This window comes from Megalobrama amblycephala, linkage group LG13 (assembly GCF_018812025.1).
Source record: "Megalobrama amblycephala isolate DHTTF-2021 linkage group LG13, ASM1881202v1, whole genome shotgun sequence".
Classification (NCBI taxonomy): Eukaryota; Metazoa; Chordata; class Actinopteri; order Cypriniformes; family Xenocyprididae; genus Megalobrama; species Megalobrama amblycephala.
In genome coordinates this window covers 39,947,939-39,967,213 of record NC_063056.1, presented here as the reverse complement: position 1 = coordinate 39,967,213, position 19,275 = coordinate 39,947,939, and the positions used below count along the sequence as shown (strand labels likewise).

The following is a 19,275-nucleotide window of genomic DNA, read 5'->3' as shown; positions in this document are numbered from 1 at the left end:
ATTTGTCCCGTCTCCTGAACGCGCACTTTGATTTAAACTACGGGTGCGCGCTCGGAGCTCATCACCGGAAGTTGTGCGCGAGAATTCACAGAGCGGTAAAATAACGGCAGAACGGATTTTCTGTGGGATAAACGCACCGGCGTCGCTGCTAAAGCGGTAAATATTGTTGTTATATTGACGGTGTGTCCGGTTGAAGTGACTGAGGGCTCGAGGCTCGCGGTGGCGGTTTATCTGTGGAGGTTTGCCGCTGTTAGCTCGACGGGCTAACCTGAGGAGAAATCAGCTAATTATATATTCACAACATTTCGCTATAATAACACACACACATACAGTATATATACTCACATATAACTCGTGTGTGTACATATATAGTATGTGTAGTGTATATATTCTAACATAAATCATGTCGTTCAAACCTGTACGACTTTCTTTCACTCTGTTTATTATCATTAAGCGTTTAATTTCCCTGTTTAAGTTATACACGTGACAAATAATGTTTTATAACATGTTTTAAGAACTAGCCTGGCTGTATATTAATTTTTTCAACATTATGCATATTAAGACAAATTTATCAAGAAACAATCTCAATTTTTTTTCAAAATGTTCTAGAGTTATATGTTAGTTAATTAAGATGCATGATTAACATTAGAATGCCATTAAGTTATTGATATTGTTGGAAATTATATTGTTTATTTATCTTTTCTTTATTTTGATTTTTCAATTCAGTTAAAGGGTTAGTTCACCCAAAAATGAAAATAATGTCATTAATAACTCACCCTCATGTCGTTCCACACCCGTAAGACCTTCATTCATCTTCAGAACACAAATTAAGATATTTTTGATGAAATCAGTGAGGCCTGCATAGCCAGCAATGACATTTCCTCTCTCAAGATCCATTAATGGTCAAACTGCTGAAATCACGTGACTTTTGCACGCCGAACCGCTGATTTGACACAAAAGATTCATAACGCTCCGAAGCTTCCTGAAGCAGTGTTTTGAAATCGGCCATCACTATATAAGTCGTTATTTTGGTTTTTTTTGGCGCACCAAAAATATTCTCGTGGCTTTATAATATTAATATTGAACCACTGTACTCACATGAACTGATTTAAATATGTTTTTAGTACATTAATGGATCTTGAGAGAGGAAATGTCATTGCTGGCTATGCAGGCCTCACTGAGCCATCGGATTTCATCAAAAATATTTTAATTTGTGTTCTGAAGATGAATGAAGGTCTTACGGGTGTGGAACGACATGAGGGTGAATAATTAATGACATTATTTTCATTTTTGGGTGAACTAACCCTTTAAAGTATGGAAATGTTCTTGTTTATACATATGTGTATATGCATTTTGTTTCATTTATTTGTATTTAAAGCTGTATATATATGGGTTTTTTTGCTCATTTCATCTTTATGTTGATATATAAAAAAACATCACTCTTTTCATTCTCAAATTAGACCAATCTAAAAGTTGTTTCCAGACTTTAAAGGAAAACATTTGTGAGAACTTGTAAGACTAGTTTAAGCAGTTTGACAACTGACTGATGATTAAAGATGATTTCTTAGTTTTCTTTTCCACACACAGCGAAAGTAACACGCTTGATCTACTAGATGACAGAACAGAGAAATACAAACGTATATCTGATCGGTGTCTGTTGTCCGTAGATGCCTCACTCTCGGCGATACCCGTCGTCAGAGCGGAGCCGCAGCAGAAACCATCACGTTCGGTACGAACGGCACCGGCGAAGACGCCGCACACGCAGCCGCTCCGCATCGTCCAGCAGCCAGCGGGACAGAAGCAGGAGACGGCAGCGAGACAGACGCCGGAGAGACGGCAGTTACCAGCGCTCCAGGAGGTATCGCTCAATCATTCATACCTGCGAGATCTTCAAAGATCCGGTCCACACATCTGCAGCCTGTCTGTCTCTCTCTCTGATACTGCAGCTATGAGAAGCCCTCCGCCGAGCGCAGACTGAGCAGCAGACGTTACTGTCGCGGCGAGCGGGAGGAGTTTGTGTCAGACGGCTTCTTCCGACACACGGGCTTCGCCCGCCGCTCTCACGACTACCGACCGGAGCGGGATGCCGGAGCGGAGGAGAGGAGCAGCCGACGCACACGCAGACACCGCAGAACAAGAACTCAATCGAGAACACGCTCGTACAGTCAGAGCCGGTCCTTATCATCCGTGAGTACGGCACCGGATCTGTGTTTCACAGAACCACACTAACACATGCCTAAATTAAAGGGGTGGTTGATTATGATTTGACTTTTTTAACTTTAGTCAGTGTGTAATGTTGCTGTTTGATCATAAACAACATCTGCAAAGTTACGACGCTCAAAGTTCAATGCAAAGGGAGATATTTTCTTTTACAGAAATCGCTGTTTAAGGACTACAACAAACTTATTCCCGGGTTAGTGACATCACAAACCCTAAAATTTACATAAACCCCGCCCCCGAGAACACTCAACAAAGGGGGCGGGGCCATGTTGGGCTGCTTTAGAGAAGAGGAAGAGTTGTTGTAGTAGAGTGTTGTTGACATGCCGTCATTTTACACCAAACGAGGGTCAATTCAACACAAAAGATGAACATGACGGCACATGCTAGTGGATGAGTTCATCAATTTATCCACTAACCATTCAGAAACGTTTCATTCTAAAAGTTGTAACTTCTTCCTGAGTCTCTCCATCAGTGTCGACTCCGGTTTGAACAATAGCTGCGTTTACATGAAGCATTGTAATCGGTTTAAAAGCCCAATCCGAATGAAAATGCTCCATATAAATGCCTCAGTCGGAATAAAAATGCCCAAACCAAATGGAATTGTAATTGGTTTGAGAGAGGTGGGATAAACCTTTCTATAAACCAAACAATGTATTGTAAACGCGTTGAACCGATTACTTTGCGTCTGCGTCGTCATGTCAAGAGGTTGGGGGTCATCAGAATGCAAAATTAAACTGGAGTAAAACTGAAACAAAACATTTATTAAATACACTGAAGGAACTCAGTGAATCATTACTACAGACCTTCATCACGCGCTTCTGCTTTACGGAGGAGGGAGGGCTCCTTAAAGGATTAGTCCACTTTTAAATACACTTTTCCTGATAATTTACTCTCCTCCATGTCATCCAAGATGTTCATGTCTTTCTTTCGTCAGTCGAAAAGAAATGAAGGTTTTTGAGGAAAACATTCCAGGATTTTTCTCCTTACAATGGATTTCAATTGCTTCCAACAGATTGAAGGTCAAAATTACAGTTTCAGTTCAGCTTCAAGGGCTTTAAACGATACCAGATGAGTAATAAGGGTCTTATCTAGCGAATCGATCGGTCATTTTCGAGAAAAATACAACCGTTTATGCTTTATAAACAAAATATCACCTTGAACGTACTTTCCGCTTCCGCATTCTTCATAACGCTTACGCTGAATGTCCTACGCCTTCCCTATTCTACTTACGGAAAGAAACGAAACTGTTGAAAATTTTGAATTTTTGACAAGTCATTTTGAAATTTTGAAGTCTTCTTTTTGAAATCTTTTATTACTCATCTGGTATCGTTTAAAGCCCTTGAAGCTGCACTGAAACTGTAATTTTGACCTTCAACCTGTTGGTAGCCATTGAAATCCACTGTAAGGAGAAAAATCCTGGAATGTTTTCCTCAAAAACCTTCATTTCTTTTCGACTGACGAAAGAAAGACATGAACATCTTGGATGACATGGGGGTGAGTAAATTTATCAGGAAAAGTGTTTTTAAAAGTGGACTAATCCTTTAAAGAGGCACAGCCACCAAACAGGTCAGCTTCCTGTTCCCGTCTTTTCCTCATACCATCCAGCAGTGATATGCTACAAATTTCACGCTGTTGCTTGATTAAGAGCAACACTTTACGTAAAAGTAGTGTGCATAAGAAATAACGGAACTCCATGTTGACAGGCGGCAAACTGGACTAATGTGCGCATGTCACAAAGTCAGTCAGATTGAAAGCGCCGGTGCATGTAAACACCATGTCGGATTAGATAACGTCTCACGTAAACACTCCACCGAATCTTTCCATCGGAATGATTTTAATCAGAATGACAAAAAATTGTACATGTAAACATGGCTAATGAACACCGTTACTGACAATCCTCATTTTGTCTGCATGAGATTCTCCAGCTTTGTTGTTGTTGAGCTGTTAAAGCTCCGCCCTCTTCTGGAAAGCGGAACTCATTTGCATTTAAAGGGACACACACACAAAAAAAACCACACAAATAGGGGCAAATTCGACAAGCTATAATAAATGATCTGTGGGGTATTTTGAGCTGAAACTTCACACACACATTCTGGAGACACCAGAGACTGATGTTACATCTTGTGAAAGGAGCATTATAGGTCCTTTAAAATGATTGATTGTCACAGTTTGTGAAGTGTCTGCAGTCAGGTGGTTTCTGCAAGTGACAAGTGGAGCAATTGTGTAAACTTTAGTGCTCAGGGGAATATGTGAGAGTGTGTGTGTGTGTGTGTTAGTGAGAGGGTCTCAGGATTTTCCCAGGGGCCCGTCAGGAGCGTTTAAAATTAGCCCAAGTCTCATCTCTCTCTTTCACACACACACACACACATACACAGTATCTCCTTCTTCAAGATTTTCTCCCGTTCCCCTCTCTCTCTTTCTGTCAGGTGTAAATGTGTGTATTTTACTGAAGTTATGGGTAAAACAGAGTTTTACTCTGTGTTTAAGAGCTTCTTGGACTGCCTCTGCCTGTGTGTGAGTATTCTTCTCGCTGTGTGTGTGTCTGTGTGTGTTTATTAGTTGTGTTTTGGCTACAAAATTTTCTCCAACACTAAGCAAATCTGATAAAACCTTCTTTAAAAACACCCTCAAAGGTCAAAATTATATACTAGAGCATATATTATATATTAAACTAAATGTTTTTGCTGTGTTCCTCTCAGAGTGTTTGTGCTTGACCTCATTCTCAAGTGTCTGCTGGGCTCGTCATGTTTGTGTGGCTGTCACTGGAGTCACTGTGTTCTTGATTAAGACAGACGAGGTGTCCAATTAAAGAGAAACGCACAGCTTCATGTCTGCGCTGCGTCTGTCACGTTATCACAAGTAAACCCAGTTAGTTTCTTTTGATATCTGCATGAGTATATCAGCGTTTATTTGTACACACACTGATTATTGACCGTGATGATCGACAGTAGATGCTCAGCTTAAAATACCCAGAATCCTCCTGTCACACACATTTACAGCAGAATGCAAATGAACTGCTAACATCTAATCTAACATTTGTGGTCGTAGCAGTTCAGATTTATACCAAAGCGGAGATCTGCGTCTGAGTGAATGTGGTGGACGAGTGAAAGTGCTTTTGGTTTGTGAGGGTCATAAATAAAATCCAGGTATGATGTTAAACCAAAGTGAAGTCATCTGCTCCCTCTGTATGATGGGATTTAAATAGCACAGAATCTAAACAAGTGTGATGTATGACTCACGAGCACAAAGACTTACAGGTTTAACAAAGTAAAATCTTTCCAGATGCTCAGGTTTAGATGATGTTTGAGGGGTCAAAGGTAACTCTCTCTCTGTCTCCACAGCAGAGCAGCAGTCGTGTGCGCGCGTGGGCCATTAAAGATGACGAGGAGGGTCATCTGATCTATCGGCCAGGCGATGTGCTGCAGGACAGATGTGCGTCTCCCATCACTTCATACTCTACTTTCACAGTCACAGTGTGTTCTGTGTGTTTTTGTGACGTTTGTGCTTCCTGTGCAGATGAGATCGTGGGAACGCTCGGAGAGGGAACCTTTGGGAAGGTGGTGGAGTGTATCGATCATCACAGGTTAATCTCACACACACACACACACACTGCCAGTTTCTCAGCTGACTGTCACGGGTGTTTCATTGAGTGTGTGTGTGTTACAGGAGGCGCTCTCACATCGCTCTGAAGATCATTAAGAACGTGGAGAAATACAAAGAAGCAGCTCGTCTGGAGATCAACGTTCTGGAGAAAATCAACCAGAAAGATCCAGAAAACAAGAAGTAAGTGTCATTATTAAAGGGTTAGTTCACCCAGAAATGAAATTTCTGTCATTTATTACCATCGTTCCACACCCATAAGACCTTCGTTCATCTTCAGAACACAAATTAAGATATTTTTGATGAAATCTGAGAGTTATATGACTCAATATCTACTTTCAAGGTCCAGAAAGGTACTAAAGACATCGTTAAAACAGTCATGTGACTGCAGTGGTTCATCCTTAATGTTATGAAGAGACGAGAATACTTTTTGTGCACAAAAACAAAACAAAAATAATGACTTTATTTAACATTTTTTCTCTGTGTCATTCTCATTTCTGGCCGGCTCCTGCGTCAGCATCACACGCATGTGTCGTGGTGCTCATGTGAACAGCGTGAAAAACTGGCGGAAAGAGAAGGAAATTGTAGAATAAAGTCGTTACCTGCGTCATAAATCGAATACTACTTGTGAAAAACAGAGTAGTATGTCCAAATTGATAGTAATTGAAAAACAGTAGGCGAAAAGTACCCGGATAACTGTTTTGACAGAGAGGATTTGTGAATGGAGTTGAAGGGGCGTAACTGACGCTGGTATGTCATGTGACCGTAACAACATGGCGGATGTAGTATGTCCGGATTCATTCATACTACACGCATTCATTCTATATAGAACATACTTTTTCAGCGGTCATGAAGTAAATTTAAATGCAAATGTACTACATACTCAGACAGTACGCGATTTCGGACGCAGCTTTTGTTTTGTTTTTGCACACAAAAAGTATTCTCGTCTCTTCATAACATTAAGGATGAACCACTGCAGTCACATGACTGTTTTAACTATGTCTTTAGTACCTTTCTGGACCTTGAAAGTGTTGATTATAGATATTGAGTCATAAACCTCTCGGATTTCATCAAAAATATCTTAATTTGTGTTCTGAAGATGAACAAAAGTCTTTTGTGAATATTGCATCTGCCTCCTTAAGAGATTACACAAAAAACGGGTAAATAGGACATTGATTTAATAATAAATATATATATATCTCAACACCATTTTTAAACGACAATCTGTGTGTTCCTTCACCAATTCAGTGCTAATAAAATTCACATTGAATCTGTTACTTTAATGTTTAGTTTAATATTATCTGAAAGGATACCAGTAATGAGTGGCTTGTTGAATAAACCAAACCTCATTCTGTCTCTCTCTGTCCGTCAGTCTGTGTGTGCAGATGTTGGACTGGTTTGACTATCATGGTCACATGTGCATCAGCTTTGAGCTGTTAGCTCTCAGTACCTTTGACTTCATGAAGGAGAATAATTACCTGCCCTACTCCATCAGTCAGGTCAGGCACATGGCCTACCAGATCTGCCTCGCCGTCAAGTGTGAGTTCACACACACACACACAGATCAGATCAGAGCCTCATGTTGTGTCTGACTTTGAGCAGACGGGGGCGCTGCATGCGTTGATGAACGCTGTATCTCTCTGTCCTGCTCGCTCCTTTGCTGTGGTCATGTGTGATTATGGTCTGTTTCTCTGACAGTTCTCCATGACAACAAGCTGACACACACAGACCTCAAGCCTGAGAACATCCTGTTTGTGAAATCTGATTATACCGTCATCTATAACCCAGAGAAGGTGAGTTCACTGCGCACACATCACTGATTTTCATAAATTCAGTATGTAGGGTGGCATGTAGCCGCCGTGGACATGTCAGATGACCTTGTGCTGTGTGTGTCGTCAGAAGCGAGACGAGCGCTCCGTCAACAGCGCTGCTGTGAAACTGGTGGACTTCGGCAGTGCCACGTTCGATCACGAGCATCACAGCACCATCGTTTCCACCCGACACTACAGAGCGCCGGAGGTGATTCTGGGTAAGAGAGCGTGTCAGTGTGATGATGTGGCTGCTTTCAGCATGTGTGTGTGTGTGATTTTCTAACTGTGTTTCCGTAGAGCTGGGCTGGAGTCAGCCGTGTGACATCTGGAGTATTGGCTGTATTCTGTTTGAGTTCTACCGCGGCTACACGCTCTACCAGGTGTGTGTTTGTGTGAGACTGACAGTGTGTGTGTATTTATTCTGTTTCAGTCACGTGATTTTCCACTCGTCTGCTTTACTTATGAGCATCAGCGGGGCAGAGTGATGGTGCTGAATATAAAAACACATGAACAGAGACACTGAGGAAAAAACCTTGATCGCTGGATTTGATCCATACCAGATCTCAAGGTCAAAAGTTTGGAATAATTTGGATTTTGTAATGTTTTTGAAAGAAATTTCCTCTGCTCACCAAAGCTGCGTTTACTTGATCAATAATACAGTAAAAAATTGTGAAATATTATTCCAATGTAAATCAAGCTGTTTTCTATGTGAATATATAGTAAAGTGTAATTTATTCCTGTGATCAAAGCTGAATTTTCAGCATCATTACTCCAGTCTTCAGTGTCACATGATCCTTCAGAAATCATTCTGATATGATGATTTGCTGCTCAAGAAACATTTGTTTAATTCTTTGATGAATGGAAGGTTCAAAAGAACAGCATTTATCTGAAAGAGGAGCTTTTGTAACATGTCTTTACTGTCACTTTTGATCAATTTAATGTTCTTGCTGAATAAAAACATCAGTTTTTTTTTAAATCTTACTTACACTATACTTTTCCACAAATATATGAAGCAGCACAGCTGTTTTCAACATTGATGATAATCATAAATGTTTCCTGAGCAGCAAATCATCATATTAGAATGATTTCTGAAGGATCATGTGACACTGAAGACTGGAGTTTTGATCACAGAAATAAATTACACTTTACTATATATTCACATAGAAAACAGCTGATTTACATTGGAATAATATTTCACTGTTTTTACTGTATTTTTGTTGAAATAAACACAGCCTTGGTGAGCAGAAGAGACTTTCAGAAACATTAAAAAATCGTAGTTATTCCAAACTTTTGACCACTAGTGTATATTATACCGCAATTCATCTCCGTGAGTTTTTGTTTGTTTTTTTCCGGACCTGGTACGAATCAAATAGTTTTTTCTTGTTATCTCTGTTCATGTGTTTTTGTATTCGCCACCGTTACTCTGCCCCGCTGATGCTCATTAAAGGCACAATATGTAAGATATTTGGAATAAAATTTTCAAAAACCAATAGAACAGTGTTATATTTGATTGACTTGAGTACTTGCATTATCCCAGATGTTTCCAAGAATGATTAAATCCAGAGAAATAAGCAATCTTAACCAGGACACGGACTGTATCCGTGCGTCGCCTATCAGTGACATCATACCCACATTACCCTTGATTTCCGTGGAAACACCAAAGACGCTTTAATATATTATGTGTTTTATTAGACAGGTGAGCAACTGTTTGGATTCATTCATCGACAGAAAACTCATCATGTTATATAGCTCAACACAGTAAGTCTTATTGTTTAAATCTTGTATCTAATATGATAAACAGCGCTGCTTTACCCCACATGCGCTTGACCGGAAGAAGCGGAAGCGGCATAATAAAAGTTCTGCTGCTCTCGAGACGTGTGACGCACTCGTCTCTCATTAGCAATCGCTCCAGCTCCTCGTTCAGCACCCACATCACTCGCCCCGCTCTGCTTCATACTACAGTAACGTTAATACTCTCACCCATGAACATGATTTCTGCCCAAGTCCCGTCCCGATTCTACCGGCTGTAGACGTGAAGACAACACCTCCCGTGATTCCGAGAAATCCAGGCGCCATCGAGCTAAGCCTTTGTTTTGAATAAGCGACCTCTAGTGGCGAAAATTTACATAGTGTGCCTTTAAATAAACATAACTGTTATTGGAACAGATCCATACATGTTCTTTCATATATATGTGTGTGTGTGTGTGTGTGTGTGTGTGTGTGTGTGTGTGTGTGTGTGTTTTAGACTCATGATAACAGGGAGCATCTGGCCATGATGGAGCGAGTACATGGACCAGTTCCTTCAAGAATGATTCGTAAAACGAGGTCAGGAAACATGTCCATCGAATAAATATGATTCATGATTGATATTATCATTGTGAAGTGACTGTGAATGGTGTCCTCTGCACTCAGGAAGCAGAAGTACTTCTACAGAGGCCGACTGGACTGGGACGAGAACACGTCAGCAGGACGATACGTCAGGGAGAACTGTAAACCTCTGAGAGTAAGTGGATAAAGCATACTTCAGTGTTGATGCAAAAACACTAACCATACAGTACAAACACAGGCTCTTCAGTGTCTGCGCTCTTTCTCTCCAGAAGTTATTAACGATAAAAATGTCTTTGTGCTCTTTTAACAGGGTTTCCGCGGGGTCTTAAAAAGTCTTAAAAAGTCTAAAATTCTGAACTGTAAATTTAAGGCCTTAAAAAGTCTTAAAAACGGCCAGATTTTCATCCGAGGTCTTAAATTTCATTTAGTCAGGTCTTAAATTTTTTTTACCCATTTCCAGAAACGCTACCTGCTGAAAGTTATTACAAAGTAGCAAAAAAGTAGCGAGTCGTAGTTCTTTCTGGGGTATATTGGTGTTGGTATACGCGGTGATAAAACTACAAATCCCGTGATGAATGCAAAACCTGCCCGCGAGATACGTCTGCATCTCCTCAGAGTTTGTTAAAGTTCGGCTATGTGTGGAAAATGGGAAAGTGTACTTTCAACGAGACATGGCTAGATCACAGCGATTTCTGCTGTTGGTTACAAGCGATACTCAGCTCCAGGTACGAGGCTCACTGCAAACTTTGCAAAAAAAAAAAAAAAAAGAAAGAAAGAAAAACAGTTAGAGAGTCTGGGTGTGAAGCGGTGTAAAGGCGCTGGAGTCACACGCCAGAGCGGAGAAACACAAGCTAGCCGCAAAATGCCTTCAGCGGACTCGGCCAATTAGCCTCACCACTGCCGTCGTCCTCCTCAATGCCTGGTCCCTCCGGTCTCCAGCGCAATATCATCGCAGCTCCGTCGAACAACCTTCGGGGTACTTTTGGATCGACTGACACATCGAAAGCCGAGGTGCTTTGGATACTACGCACGGTGACTAAACACCACTCATTTAATAGCAACAGTGAGATTAGCGATCTCTTCCAAGTGATGTTCCCTGATTCAGTAATCGCGAAGACGTTCTCTTGCGGGCCCAACAAGATCGCTTATGGCGAGATTTGGATAGGGGGAGTTTATAAAGAGGGAATTGATTCGTACTCTTACCGGGCCGTATGTCGTAATGTTCAATGAAAGCCAAAATCACACACGCACGCACGCACGCACGCGCACACACACACACACACACACATCAGATAATCCATGTTAGATAGATAGATACTGTAATTATCCCGAGGTAAGTATCTATCTATCTAAAATGGATTATCTGGTGTGAGTGTGTGTGTGTGTGTGTGTGTGTGCTACATTGGTTGTTACATGGGTTGGAGTAGCCTGTTCAATCTTTATTAGGCTATTAATATGCTGTTTTGTAATGTAAATAAATATGAGATGAAATCTATTCTATTTGAGGGCAAGTTTGTTTTAGCCTATTTTCATTTTGGGCCTAAGGCTTTGGGCATTTGGCACATTGATGTGTGTGGAAGGTTACTAATGTGATTGCTTTATCTGTAAATTAAATTAATGCTTTTTCAATGACTGAATTCATTGAAATAAAATGATTTTTTCAGAATTTCTTTGATTTTAATATTTTTGGTAATGCGTCGTGTAGGTCTTAAATTTCAATCTTTATGGTCTTAAAATGTCTTAAAAAGGTCTTAAATTTGACTTACTAAAACCTGCATAAACCCTGTTTTAAACTAGCAGCATCACTCTGTGTCCTAACCAGATGCCACAACATGCAATAAAATGCATCTTTTCCATGTCAGTCAAGAGTTTTTGTCCTAACCAGCCACGTTGACAATATGCAAAAATGTAAAAACTCTTTCTATTTCTGTGACATCGTGGCTGAAACAACATAAAAAGTATAAAATTATCATCTCAGATACTGTTTGTGCTTTATTTATTTATTTTTTTATGTTGAATGCATCTAATGCGAGTTGTGAGTCGTACTGAAAGCGTCAATGGATGAAAAAACATCAGATCTTGAAAATAAATTAAAGGAAACGAGAACGTTCAAACTGTGAACATGTATTCTATGACAGATTGTTTCAGTCACTCAGTATGTGTTTTCAATAAAGTTAAAATATTGAGACTCCACCCACACTCTTCTGATTGGCTGCGATTTTTCATTTAGTTGAGAGTGCAGTGCGCCTGAAGAGAGACTCCGCCCACACTCTTCTGATTGGCTGCGATTTTTGATTTAGTTGAGAGTGCAGTGTGCCTGAAGAGAGACTCCGCCCACACTCTTCTGATTGGCTGCGATTTTTTTGATTTAGTTGAGAGTGCAGTGTGCCTGAAGAGACTCCGCCCACACTCTCTTCTGATTGGCTGCGATTTTTGATTGATTTAAGTGCAGTGCGCCTGAAGAGAGACTCCGCCCACACTCTTCTGATTGGCTGCGATTTTTGATTTAGTTGAGAGTGCAGTGCGCCTGCAGAGAGACTCCGCCCACACTCTTCTGATTGGCTGCGATTTTTTGATTTAGTTGAGAGTGCAGTGTGCCTGAAGAGACTCCGCCCACACTCTCTTCTGATTGGCTGTGATTTTTGATTGATTTAAGTGCAGTGCGCCTGCAGAGAGACTCCGCCCACACTCTTCTGATTGGCTGCGATTTTTGATTGATTTAAGTGCAGTGCGCCTGCAGAGAGACTCCGCCCACACTCTTCTGATTGGCTGCGATTTTTGATTTAGTTGAGAGTGCAGTGCGCCTGCAGAGAGACTCCGCCCACACTCTTCTGATTGGCTGCGATTTTTGATTTAGTTGAAAGTGCAGTGTGCCTGAAGAGACTCCGCCCACACTCTCTTCTGATTGGCTGCGATTTTTGATTGATTTAAGTGCAGTGCGCCTGCAGAGAGACTCCACCCACACTCTCTTCTGATTGGCTGTGATTTTTGATTGATTTAAGTGCAGTGCGCCTGCAGAGAGACTCCGCCCACACTCTCTTCTGATTGGCTGTGATTTTTGATTTAGTTGCAAGTGCAGTGCGCCTGCAGACAGACTCCGCCCACACTCTTCTGATTGGCTGTGATTTTTGATGTAGTTGCAAGTGCAGTGTGCCTGCAGACAGACTCCGCCCACACTCTCTTCTGATTGGCTGTGATTTTTGATTTAGTTGCGAGTGCAGTGTGCCTGCAGACAGACTCCGCCCACACTCTCTTCTGATTGGCTGTGATTTTTGATTTAGTTGCGAGTGCAGTGTGCCTACAGAGAGACTCCGCCCACACTCTCTTCTGATTGGCTGTGATTTTTGATTAGTTGCGAGTGCAGTGCGCCTGCAGACAGACTCCGCCCACACTCTTCTGATTGGCTGTGATTTTTGATTTAGTTGCAAGTGCAGTGTGCCTACAGAGAGACTCCGCCCACACTCTCTTCTGATTGGCTGTGATTTTTGATTTAGTTGCAAGTGCAGTGTGCCTACAGAGAGACTCCGCCCACACTCTCTTCTGATTGGCTGTGATTTTTGATTTAGTTGCGAGTGCAGTGTGCCTACAGAGAGACTCCGCCCACACTCTCTTCTGATTGGCTGTGATTTTTGATTAGTTGCGAGTGCAGTGCGCCTGCAGACAGACTCCGCCCACACTCTTCTGATTGGCTGTGATTTTTGATTTAGTTGCAAGTGCAGTGTGCCTACAGAGAGACTCCGCCCACACTCTCTTCTGATTGGCTGTGATTTTTGATTTAGTTGCGAGTGCAGTGTGCCTGCAGACAGACTCCGCCCACACTCTCTTCTGATTGGCTGTGATTTTTGATTTAGTTGCAAGTGCAGTGTGCCTACAGAGAGACTCCGCCCACACTCTCTTCTGATTGGCTGTGATTTTTGATTTAGTTGCAAGTGCAGTGTGCCTACAGAGACTCCGCCCACACTCTCTTCTGATTGGCTGTGATTTTTGATTAGTTGCGAGTGCAGTGCGCCTGCAGACAGACTCCGCCCACACTCTTCTGATTGGCTGTGATTTTTGATGTAGTTGCAAGTGCAGTGTGCCTGCAGACAGACTCCGCCCACACTCTCTTCTGATTGGCTGTGATTTTTGATTTAGTTGCGAGTGCAGTGTGCCTGCAGACAGACTCCGCCCACACTCTCTTCTGATTGGCTGTGATTTTTGATTTAGTTGCAAGTGCAGTGTGCCTACAGAGAGACTCCGCCCACACTCTCTTCTGATTGGCTGTGATTTTTGATTTAGTTGCAAGTGCGGTGTGCCTACAGAGAGACTCCGCCCACACTCTCTTCTGATTGGCTGTGATTTTTGATTGATTTAAGTGCAGTGCGCCTGCAGAGAGACTCCGCCCACACTCTTCTGATTGGCTGCGATTTTTTGATTTAGTTGAGAGTGCAGTGTGCCTGAAGAGACTCCGCCCACACTCTCTTCTGATTGGCTGTGATTTTTGATTGATTTAAGTGCAGTGCGCCTGCAGAGAGACTCCGCCCACACTCTTCTGATTGGCTGCGATTTTTGATTGATTTAAGTGCAGTGCGCCTGCAGAGAGACTCCGCCACACTCTTCTGATTGGCTGCGATTTTTGATTTAGTTGAGAGTGCAGTGCGCCTGCAGAGAGACTCCGCCCACACTCTTCTGATTGGCTGCGATTTTTGATTTAGTTGAAAGTGCAGTGTGCCTGAAGAGACTCCGCCCACACTCTCTTCTGATTGGCTGCGATTTTTGATTGATTTAAGTGCAGTGCGCCTGCAGAGAGACTCCACCCACACTCTCTTCTGATTGGCTGTGATTTTTGATTGATTTAAGTGCAGTGCGCCTGCAGAGAGACTCCGCCCACACTCTCTTCTGATTGGCTGTGATTTTTGATTTAGTTGCAAGTGCAGTGCGCCTGCAGACAGACTCCGCCACACTCTTCTGATTGGCTGTGATTTTTGATGTAGTTGCAAGTGCAGTGTGCCTGCAGACAGACTCCGCCCACACTCTCTTCTGATTGGCTGTGATTTTTGATTTAGTTGCGAGTGCAGTGTGCCTGCAGACAGACTCCGCCCACACTCTCTTCTGATTGGCTGTGATTTTTGATTTAGTTGCGAGTGCAGTGTGCCTACAGAGAGACTCCGCCCACACTCTCTTCTGATTGGCTGTGATTTTTGATTAGTTGCGAGTGCAGTGCGCCTGCAGACAGACTCCGCCCACACTCTTCTGATTGGCTGTGATTTTTGATTTAGTTGCAAGTGCAGTGTGCCTACAGAGAGACTCCGCCCACACTCTCTTCTGATTGGCTGTGATTTTTGATTTAGTTGCAAGTGCAGTGTGCCTACAGAGAGACTCCGCCCACACTCTCTTCTGATTGGCTGTGATTTTTGATTTAGTTGCGAGTGCAGTGTGCCTACAGAGAGACTCCGCCCACACTCTCTTCTGATTGGCTGTGATTTTTGATTAGTTGCGAGTGCAGTGCGCCTGCAGACAGACTCCGCCCACACTCTTCTGATTGGCTGTGATTTTTGATTTAGTTGCAAGTGCAGTGTGCCTACAGAGAGACTCCGCCACACTCTCTTCTGATTGGCTGTGATTTTTGATTTAGTTGCGAGTGCAGTGTGCCTGCAGACAGACTCCGCCCACACTCTCTTCTGATTGGCTGTGATTTTTGATTTAGTTGCAAGTGCAGTGTGCCTACAGAGAGACTCCGCCCACACTCTCTTCTGATTGGCTGTGATTTTTGATTTAGTTGCAAGTGCAGTGTGCCTACAGAGACTCCGCCCACACTCTCTTCTGATTGGCTGTGATTTTTGATTAGTTGCGAGTGCAGTGCGCCTGCAGACAGACTCCGCCCACACTCTTCTGATTGGCTGTGATTTTTGATGTAGTTGCAAGTGCAGTGTGCCTGCAGACAGACTCCGCCCACACTCTCTTCTGATTGGCTGTGATTTTTGATTTAGTTGCGAGTGCAGTGCGCCTGAAGAGAGACTCCGCCCACACTCTCTTCTGATTGGCTGTGATTTTTGATTTAGTTGCAAGTGCAGTGTGCCTACAGAGAGACTCCGCCCACACTCTCTTCTGATTGGCTGTGATTTTTGATTTAGTTGCAAGTGCGGTGTGCCTACAGAGAGACTCCGCCCACACTCTCTTCTGATTGGCTGTGATTTTTGATTTAGTTGCGAGTGCAGTGTGCCTACAGAGAGACTCCGCCCACACTCTCTTCTGATTGGCTGTGATTTTTGATTAGTTGCGAGTGCAGTGCGCCTGCAGACAGACTCCGCCCACACTCTTCTGATTGGCTGTGATTTTTGATTTAGTTGCAAGTGCAGTGTGCCTACAGAGAGACTCCGCCCACACTCTCTTCTGATTGGCTGTGATTTTAATAATTTTGTGGCGTTTGGCGTGTACACTGTCACTCTTAAAAATAAGTGTTCCAAAAGAATTTTTGATTCCCAAAGAACCTTTCATCTGATCTCTCTCTCTCTCTCTCTCTCTCTCTCTCTCTCTCTCTCTCTCAGAGGTACGTGTTGTGCGAGTCAGAGGAGCATCATCTCTTCTTTGATTTGTTGGAGGGCCTGCTGGAATATGAGCCGGATCGGCGTTTGTCCCTCTCCGCTGCGCTGCGTCATCCTTTCTTCAGTCCCGTCCGAGATGCTGAACACTTCAGTGGCTCCCGTAACATCAGCCGGTGACCTCTGACCTCTGCCTCTCCTTCAACCCGTGCTTCCAAGTCTGTCCTTTCCACTGGACCGGATCTGACTGTATGGAGGACGTCTCTGTTTCTGAGCCGACGGTTCTGCTGATTCGGTGGAAACGCCCACAGGAGTACAGTCATCCAATCACTTATGATTATGTCATGATGAAGAGACTGCTAATGATTGGGTGAGTTCTCCGCTCACTGCTGATTGGTGGAGTTGAGCACAGAGCGACAGCCAGTAGAATTAAACTGACACCTTCACAAGCGCCCTGATTGGTCAGCCTTCGTTTGACGGACAGCTTCAAGGGGGTCGGACATCTTAATGTTGTTTTCAGGTGCCTAGGACTTCAAATATTGCACATGTCCTGCTTCTCGGCAGACAAACACAGTTTTTCAGTATTTATTTTATGACTTTTGTTGTTTTGTATGAGATGAATATCATTGTATAATACAGTACATGTTCTCTATAATAAAATGTGCTTCATATCATTTGACTGAGTGGAAGTGTGTGTGTGTGTGTGTGTGTACGTGTACTAGGAATCTTTTGTAAGGTTTCTATCCATACAGCAAACAGAGCTGCTGAAATCACCACATCCGTCTGATATACAGCATGCAGGAGTCACATGGACATGCTTACTGGATTTGACAGGTTAGTGCCACCAAAGCAACATACAGATATCATTATTAGCTACTAGTGAACTAGATCTTCACCAGCACAACTCTGATTTGTTTTTGTGAGTCGTGAATTAAATAATCAAACATTATTATGGTCAGAGATTGTATAATCTGTACTGTAATATAATCAGTTTCAAGTAAAACTGCCATAAAAGGGTTAGTTCACCCAAAAATGAAAATAATGTCATTAATTACTCTCCCTCATGTCGTTCCACACCCGTAAGACCTTCGTTCATCTTCAGAACACAAATTAAGATATTTTTGATGAAATCCGATGGCTCAGTGAGGCCTGAAGCAATGACATTTCCTCTCTCAAGATCCATTAATGTACTAAAAACATATTTAAATCAGGTCATGTGAGTACAGTGGTTCAATATTAATATTATAAAGCCACGAGAATATTTTTGGTGCACCAAAAAAAACAAAATAACGACTTATTTAGTGATGGCCGATTTCAAAACACTGCTTCAGGAAGCTTCAGAGCGTTATGAATCAGCGTGTCGAATCAGCGGTTCGGAGCGCCAAAGTCACATGATTTCAGCAGTTTGACACGCGATCTGAATCATGATTGGACACAAAAGATTCATAACGCTCCGAAGCTTCCTGAAGCAGTGTTTTGAAATCGGCCATCACTAAATAAGTCGTTATTTTGTTTTTTTTGGCGCACCAAAAATATTCTCGTGGCTTTATAATATTAATATTGAACCACTGTACTCACATGACCTGATTTAAATATGATTTTAGTACATTAATGGATCTTGAGAGAGGAAATGTCATTGTTCAGGCCTCACTGAGCCATCGGAATTTCATCAAAAATATCTTAATTTGTGTTCTGAAGATGAATGAAGGTCTTACGGGTGTGGAACGACATGAGGGAGAGTAATTAATGACATTATTTTCATTTTTGGGTGAACTAACCCTTTAATGGCACTACAGTAAATAAAACAGTATGTGTTTGGTCTCTCTGTGTGTTGGTCAGGTGATCTCTTCTGGTCTTCTCTGTCTTCAAGTCACCATGAAATCATTCGTGAGGGCGGGGCAACCTGTCACTCATGTGAAATCCTCCAATAGCAACCATCAATTCCCCATGGACAAAATCAAGCCCCGCCCTACATTTGTTCTTGTTTGAGAAGCGCTTCACTAGGATATACGACACAATAGAAGAGAACAGTCCAGCAAAGCTTGTGTGATGTCTGTGATATTGTGTTTGTCTCGCGAGTGATGAACTCGAGGGGTGTGTGTGTGACATTGAGTGTGTGTAATGTTGTGAGGTGTTCTGAAATGACCTCAACGCTGACCCCAAGCGACACCCTTCTGTATTATACCACGTCTGTCTGTCTGTCTGGTCCACGTGTGGTCGCTGATCTCCTCTCAATCTTTTAAGCTGCTCAGATGCTCACACACACACACTCTCTGTATTTTCTCCTCTCTATTTTCAAACACCATCATGTCTCTGTTGTCTTTAATTGATTGTGTCCTCACCTGTCAGTTCATCAAGGCCGCTTCAGGGTCACTGATAACGCCCGAATGACCTTCTCCTCCTCACGTTCTATCCTGTCATTATATTATTTCAGACGAGTTTCCGTTACTCTCATCCCGTCTGTCTCATTACATTCTGCACCTTTAATTTGATTTACATTATTCAGATATTTATTAATGCCTACATGTTGCTAGTATCAGCACAGACACAAATGCTGTGGTAACGACAGTTTATAATGTCATCATGATACTCTTTTTATATCCCAAAATTCCACAAAGCTGGAGTTTGATTTAATTGCTTTGTGGTAATGACATATATATTTTCACTGTACAATGTCTATTTTTCCTTTTTAATATGAGGAAAAACACAAGTAAACGTTTTTTTTTTTCACTGCTATTATTATTAATTAGTATTATTGCATTTATAAGTAAAATGAACACTATTATTTAATTATT

The 19,275-nt window shown here is 42.2% G+C and overlaps 1 protein-coding gene across 6 annotated transcripts; it reads left to right on the top strand.

Annotated features, from left to right (window-relative positions):
* Positions 1–17,154, top strand: clk2b (CDC-like kinase 2b). 6 transcript variants are annotated; one of them, XM_048152700.1, is made up of 13 exons: positions 1–156; positions 1,668–1,858; positions 1,947–2,187; positions 5,565–5,652; positions 5,737–5,803; positions 5,887–6,003; positions 7,193–7,359; positions 7,519–7,613; positions 7,720–7,849; positions 7,929–8,011; positions 9,877–9,956; positions 10,044–10,134; positions 16,487–17,154. In XM_048152700.1, the coding sequence occupies exons 2-13, from the start codon at positions 1,668–1,670 to the stop codon at positions 16,658–16,660; spliced, it is 1,524 nt and encodes a 507-aa protein (XP_048008657.1). In that variant the 5' UTR covers positions 1–156; the 3' UTR covers positions 16,661–17,154. The 6 variants fall into 6 exon arrangements, with proteins under 6 accessions (XP_048008657.1, XP_048008655.1, XP_048008658.1 ...); XM_048152698.1 differs by having other exon boundaries at positions 5,562–5,652; XM_048152699.1 differs by lacking the exon at positions 1–156 and adding an exon at positions 188–239 and having other exon boundaries at positions 5,562–5,652.
* Positions 17,155–19,275: the final 2,121 nt, after the last annotated feature.